This window comes from Kockiozyma suomiensis, assembly GCF_038497685.1.
Source record: "Kockiozyma suomiensis strain NRRL Y-17356 unplaced genomic scaffold V2V93scaffold_19, whole genome shotgun sequence".
Lineage (NCBI taxonomy): Eukaryota > Fungi > Ascomycota > Lipomycetes > Lipomycetales > Lipomycetaceae > Kockiozyma > Kockiozyma suomiensis.
In genome coordinates this window covers 215,453-222,604 of record NW_027117682.1, presented here as the reverse complement: position 1 = coordinate 222,604, position 7,152 = coordinate 215,453, and the positions used below count along the sequence as shown (strand labels likewise).

The 7,152-nt window shown below is 40.9% G+C and overlaps 2 protein-coding genes across 2 annotated transcripts; one reads left to right on the top strand and one right to left on the bottom strand.

Annotated features, from left to right (window-relative positions):
* The first annotated feature begins 1,112 nt into the window (after nucleotides 1-1,112).
* On the top strand, nucleotides 1,113-2,239 carry V2V93DRAFT_376426 (uncharacterized protein). The gene has a single exon (XM_066911742.1). It carries the CDS (start codon nucleotides 1,379-1,381, stop codon nucleotides 1,793-1,795), a length of 417 nt encoding a protein of 138 aa, XP_066763193.1. The 5' UTR covers nucleotides 1,113-1,378; the 3' UTR covers nucleotides 1,796-2,239.
* On the bottom strand, nucleotides 2,217-6,653 carry V2V93DRAFT_329384 (RAVE protein 1 C terminal-domain-containing protein; the record flags this gene model as incomplete). Its single annotated transcript, XM_066907624.1, has 9 exons — nucleotides 2,217-3,479; nucleotides 3,535-5,108; nucleotides 5,160-5,295; nucleotides 5,353-5,683; nucleotides 5,743-5,940; nucleotides 6,001-6,152; nucleotides 6,208-6,276; nucleotides 6,346-6,456; nucleotides 6,567-6,653. The coding sequence occupies 9 exons, from the start codon at nucleotides 6,651-6,653 to the stop codon at nucleotides 2,217-2,219; spliced, it is 3,921 nt and encodes a 1,306-aa protein (XP_066763192.1).
* Nucleotides 6,654-7,152: the final 499 nt, after the last annotated feature.

Below are 7,152 nucleotides of genomic sequence, written 5' to 3'. Positions count from 1 at the left end.
TATAAACAATTTCAAAGAGGATATGAGAAAAAGATTTCAAATGACAGATATGGGAGAAACTGGTTATTTCCTAAGAGTGGAAATAGAGAGAAACAGAGATGAAGGGACCCTCACAATTAGCCAGCAGAAATATGCAAAGCAGGTGTCAGAGAGATTTGGGATGCAGGATGGACTTGAGTGTGAAATTACTTAAAAACACAAGTCCAAAAGACAAAGATGAAGAAAAGGAAATGAAGAAAATCCTTTATCTGATTACAGATGGAAGATGGATTTTTTTGGCAATCAGAGCAAGACCGGATATGGCAAATGCAGCTGGAAAAGTCTCAAGATCTACTAATTCAAATAAAGGCAAGCAGAACTGGGCAGAAGTTAAGAGAATCATGAGATACATCAGAGGAACTCTAAGCATGGGAACCATATTCAACATGAACCATGGAGGTTTGATCTCGGGGCACTCAAATGCAAATAAGCAATTGATACTGATGAAAGGAAATCATCTTCCGGATTTGTGTTTACTTAAGGGGGAGGAGCCATTAGCTGGAAATCAAAGAGACAAATATCTGTGGCAGCATCTACGGCAGAGGCAGATAATAAGGCTTGGAAACTGGCTCCATAAGAAGCTAAATGGCTTAAAAGACTTTATAAGTTTATCAGTAGAGTTCCTAAGAACCAGTCAAGGTTGCAGAAGACACTCAAGGAGCAATCAAGTTGGCCAAAAATCCACAGTTTCATGAAAGAACCAAGCACATTGATGTCTGTTATCATTTAACCAGAGAAGTAATAAATGATGGGATTATCAGTATTTTTGATGCAGCACCAAGGATAAGTATGGTTGCTGACCTTTTGACCAAAGGAAAGTTGTTAGAGATCAATTTGAAAAACTAAGATCAAGAATGGGAATATTGGAACAAATGGGAATTTTGGAATTAGTGTTCCAGTATCAGGAAAAGTCTTAGAGAAACAGCTGAGGAAAGTTCCAGAGGGAAGGCTTAGCGAGGCTGTTCAGGGGGGAGTTTAACTTTTATACCAATATGAATATCAACAACCTTAACACAAAACCCTCAATTAGCCATCTCGTCAACATGGATAACAAATCTTATCAACTTGTGGCTATGTCTGATTCTTCCACTGGCAAGCAGCATGTGCAAGAAGAGGTTATCTTTTGTACAAACTCAGCAATTAGTTCTGTCCGGGATTGTTTTCTTTTGTACATTTCTAAAACTCTATATGAGATCATATAAATGTTCTACCGTATTATCTATATATAGTTAAGACATGTACTGTGCACATTTCTAGACATTAAGATCTGTTACTAATTAATATAGGTGTTCTACCATATTGTTAGTGACAATGATGAATCTTTGAGAAATTGGCATGCATGCTGCTCTTAGCACTGTGTACGGTATGCCCACTGGTCCACGGGAGTAATGAAGGCCTAGATGACATCACTGGGAGAATAATGTTCGAGATTATCAGTGGAGAGAGCGGCTCTCTTGTGTCTTATAAGTTGGTGCGCCCGAGGATGTTAGACAGCCTTACCTTGCAGTATAAGGACGATGGCATAACCAATAATACAATGCGTTACACGTATCTAGCGGAAGGAGATAATGTGTACAAAATGGTTGACAACAAATACACTGAATGGGCATTGCAACAGGGATTTCAGAGTAACACTATTGCTAGTGAAGTTGGTGAGTGCATAACGCTATTTGATTCGGGTTCAAGGGTCTATATATCAAAAGAAGGCGAGCAGGTTCGGTGGTACACTGGGACGAGATATACTGCATTCATGTAGCAGGTTGGGTAGCTCCAACTCCATATTTAAGATTTGGTGTTGAACGCTGCTGCTAGTCAGAGAGAGGAGGGCATCTCAGTTTATCTCCATTAACTACTCAGCTCTTCGGTAAATTATTTAACCTGTTTGTGGTCAGCATGAGGTGCGCTCAGCGCAGTGATAATTGCCCTTTATCACAAAGCTGATATCTGTCCTTGTCTTCAACTGCTACTTCGACCTCCTCCCTCCATAGCTGCCACCTTCTATGTTACAGCTAGATATATCCTGTATTTTTCGGATAATAGCTTACTGATTAAACTCCTTATTAAATGATAGCTATACAGAGTTCCTCCAGAAGATGAATAGTTAAACGATATTATTGGAACATATGGACATATTGTTGAATTAATTCATGAATTATTTAAGAACGATTAAGCACAATTCAACCCCACATATCCAATAGAGACTTTGGGGCTTCAGGCTTCGGCTCTTTTTTGCCCTTCATAAATTTCCAGTTAGCAGTAAGATCTAATGCAAGCAAATCACATCCCATCCGGTCATATAATTTAGCAATATGAAGCACAAACTGAGTTTCCATTTGTGGTGTGATGTTGACGGCATTTTGTTGACCCTTTTCAAGTAATTTGCGTAGTTGCTGGTACAATACTACCAGAACAGGATCTTCAACCAAAAATGTCCTTCGCTCTAAATCATCTGGTGACAAATCCTCAGCTCTGATCTCATCTTTGAAAGATGTAATTATGCATTTTAAAGACAAGTCTTTTCGCTTGAGATTCCAAAATGCCCAACTAGCTAGCCATCTATCTCCAGTCTTATAGGCTAACGGAAGAATTTCCCTTGTCAAGAGTTCTCTGAAAACAGGTCCATCTTCTCCTCCTTCATAGATTCTAGCAATAGCAATTGCCAATTGAATATCCTCAAGATTCCTGACGCAAACGTTCACGGCGTCACGAAGACTGTTTCCAAGTAAGAAGAAAGCTGCTGCATACTCGTATCGCTGCTTTCCTAGAAGAACATAAGCATTCTTTAAAGCTGCAGTCTTCCATCGTGCTTCGGCGAAATTATTAGCCAGAAATCTCATCATGGTGCGTTGTTCCTTGTGACCACTAGCCATTCTCCATAAACCAAGTAATATCTGCTTCTTCTTCAAGGCCAAATAAAACAAGGAACAATCAACTGGATTTCTTGGCTCAGAGTCAGTGTATATGATACGAGCCATATTCTCAAACTGTTGCTGCAAGGCCTCTTGGCCTTTCAGCCATACAAACATGCCAGTTTCCTTCGCTTGCTGCCACGTCATTCGTCCATTAAACGATTTCGAAACTAAATCTACCAAAATTTCCTGAGATCCGGAATGAAATGCCCAGTTGTGGTCACGATAAGGCATTTGCACCATGGAATCTCGATGTAAAACAAAAAGTCGGAACGCAAGGAAATAGCGAATGCCATTCTCATCCAGAGACCGCCGATGCTGTTCAACTTGGCCCATTCCCTCTACCATTGCCGTCAAGCTAATTTGTTGATGACTTGTGAGATAAGGCAGTGATAGACGCTTCAGATAATCACTGAGGCTTTCAGCCACTTTGTCATTAAATGTAGAGTAGTCGACGTCATCGTAAGCACCATTTGAAAAGAGTTGCGAGTATTTTTCCGCTCGAGACATGGCAGTATTACCGGTAGATGTCTTTAAAAAATGGTTAGCAATAATACCATAGAATATAGTAGCGCAAATAACCCACCTCTTCTTCCGCGGGCTTCAAAAACTCTTCGAGATCCATGCCTAGATTACTCTCGATATCCGCAATATTGGAGTCTGAAGGCACACTGAATTTCAAAGCATTCAACAAATTTACAAAGACCTTGCGTACCGGCTCAGTTTTTCCCAAAAATATTGACTGAGCAATCAATTGGGGATGATATATAGGTAAAGGGCCATTTAACACCGACACAATATCGAAAATATTACGTAATGGAAGCTTATGAGAGCTGAGATGTAAAGCCTTGACCGCATTATGAGTGTCCACTTTTTTATCGTGTGTGAACAGCTGATTTCCGGAGCCAATAACCAGTGTACCATCGTCGAGCCATAATGAGTCCCCGATATCGCGCGGAGTGTACTGTCGAATATCAAGTTCTCGGAATGAAGCCCATGCCGGTAGTTCTTTAGTGTAATCGAAACGAAGCTGGCAGTACAAAAGTACACGGTTAGTAAACCCAATCGCTAGAATACTTTGGGAGTCAGGAGTGCAGGTCCAATCTAAATCACAGATGCGATCGTTTTTTGCAAATCTCTCTTCATATTCAAGATGCGATTCTCCGATATCCCATAATGTCAACCGAGTTGAAGATTCATCAACCAAAGCAATTTTTTTCATACTGCTTCCCTTCGCGAGATCGAGCGATTTGATGCCAGTATCAACCATTGCCGTTTGGAGCCACTGTAAAGGTGCGCCATCTGCCTGAAGCTTCGCAGTCCATGATCGCACCATACCATCGCTGGAGATACTAGTTACAACATCACGTGCATAAGTGTCAATAGAACCTGACAAAGTGGCGTTCCATCCCACAGGATCCACCGACAATACCAAAGAAAGCGAATCACCTTCAGGGACAGGAAAACTGAAAGAGCTAAGCATTTTTAAAGACGCCAGTGCGGAGTTGGTGTGTATTCCATTGCCATTCATTTGACGCAATCCATTCAGCGATCTCGGCGCATTTGATATTTTCTCTAACTTTTTACCATTCATTTCATCATTTTCATGATGTGGTTGAGAAAAGTTAGTATCAAGATTTGGAACACAAATCTCCCATACAACGCCAAGCTGATCGCTGAAAATTGCCACAACATGAAATACGTTCGCAGTAGAACTAAGCTCAGGCAGCAATAGAAAATTTAAAATCGATTTTTTGCCTAGACTTCCCAAAGGATATGTAGCAATGCGAGTTGCCTTCCTCTTTCTACAATCCCAAAGCGATAAATTTTGACTCTGCACTGTGACAACGAAGCTTCCCTCTAGTAATATTACAGCGCGTTGAACTTTATCCGGCGCCATTATAATACTTGATTCTTGCAACATTATTGTTCCAAACATTGCTTTTGGTATCCAGATTATATTTTCGGCGTGGTTACTCGACGAAAGCATGGCTTTACCGTCGGCCGTTCTCGTCAGACTTTGCACAGATTTATAGTGACCTGTGAAGGAGTGTTTCAGTACAAAGCGATCTTGAACAGAGTCGGGATAAAGCAGATCAGCAAAACTTGATTCATATTGGCGGATGCTACCGTTGAAATCGTGAATTAATAAAGAAAAATCTTGAGTGGAGTTAGCGCCTCGCCTATATAATAGAAAATATTTGCACCCACCAGATTCTGCAGGTGTATTGGCACCATATCCTGTGAATGATAGATAATCGCAATCTCGAGGAAAATTCTCAATCGGCTTCGTATCGTAAACTATATCGAATATACTGAACGCTTTTCTTATCCGCGATCCAATATTCTGTGTCGAAAGTCAGCTAGAGCTGTCTGTGTATAATAAATAAAAAGGAAGTCTTACTTCGATTCCCAGCACAGTCATTCTTCCCGTCTGATCGAAGATTACGCACACATCAGGATTTTTACTAGCCGCATTAACTAATCTCTGCAAACGCTCTTTAGATCCTTCGTCATCCTTTGCATTACGAACAGCAGACTCCGTGGCGCGAGTAAAATCTTTATTGTCTATGATAAAATTGAATCTCAACTCATCTGGTCGAACTTGTGGAAGCATGTCGTACAAATCGATGGAAGCCCACATTTGCATGTATGACGATTCAATGCTATCGGTTGGCGCCCAAATACGTAGAATTCCGTCTGCGCAGAGCGTGTATAGTATATTCTCTACCGATCTACACAGATAGCGTTAGTGAAGTATAACAGGTAAATAAAATTAGTCAAGAGCACATACTGTGATTTACTGAATGGCTTACGCCATCTCAGACCAGTTACCGCGCGAGGATGCGCCAGATATGAGAAATCAAAATCCACATTCGAGACATCGTACGAGAACCGGCGCCAGACTTTGACCAGCTTATCATTTTTTCCAACGGTTGCAGCTAAAAATGCATCAAAAGAGAATGCTGATATCATCGCTGAGATAGCAAGTCTACCATTCAACAGATGTTAGGTATCTGACATTGGCTCCGTCTAAATAGCTTTTACTTACTCTTTATGCCAAAGTCTGTGTGGGCCGTCGATGAATATCCGCCACAAAGATATGGATTTGCCGGATACAAATAGCTCTTCTTCGCTACCCCAACTGACACCAGTAGGGATGCCATCATGCAAGTCCAAGTGAATTGTCCAAGTCAGGATCCACTAGCAGCAAATGATTAGTACGGAATCATAACTCAAAACAATTGATAACCCTCACCCGCACAAGTGAACCTCTATCGTCTGAAGGCTTGTATATCAACACTTTCGGCCCTGAAGCTACCGCAATCTAAAAATCAAAACTGATGTTAATGTATATTCCTTCCAGACCAGACCCGCCGTGTAAGTTGCAACATACAGTTCCGGAAGACTCCTCAATTTCCAGAGCACCGCCATCACGATCAAGATATATCGTTTGCTGTAAAGCACCTTGTGACAGAATGACAAGATTATTACCAGAAACATAGGCCTAGACAGGAATGTCAGTTGAATATGATTATCTCCGGATTCTCAATCTCTATCGGGGAAAAACCAAGAAATCTCAAGCAGACAAAAAGAGCAGTCAAACAATTGCCTTACCAGTAATCTCATATCATTCCAATACACAGTGCTGAGCGCTTGGATGAGCGAGTTCGGCTTACCTGGATGCAGCCCAGGTGACGCCATTTCTCGCAGTGATCTCGATATAGAAGCTTAAAGTCGATTAACGAAAACGAAATCAATTGTATATAAAAGTCTACGTTGGAAAATGATGCTTTGTATTTTCGTAGAATGTAGAATCAGCCGCTGTGTCGGGAGTTGAATGTGTAAATTAGAAATCAAATGTTTTTGTGGAATCCTCAGAAGCGAGCGCGCGCAACGATAAGCTCATCTCGAGAGTTGCATTGCTAGATTAAACTTCCCAGTAAAACTGGAGTGACTTCAACGCGCAATTACAGAAGTCGCTTCTTTCATTTCTTATTATTCTTTGTCAACAAATGGTTGTTTATAAATTCTATCTCGATTAGTTTTGCGTGGTATCTTTACTACGAGCTATACGTATCAAATAGAAGACAAACGCAGTAAGTGCAAATAAAAAACAGCGACAACTTGAAATACCACCATAATGGATACAGAAAAAAAGGATTCAAGATCATCAGTCGAGCAATGCGAAGACACTGAATCA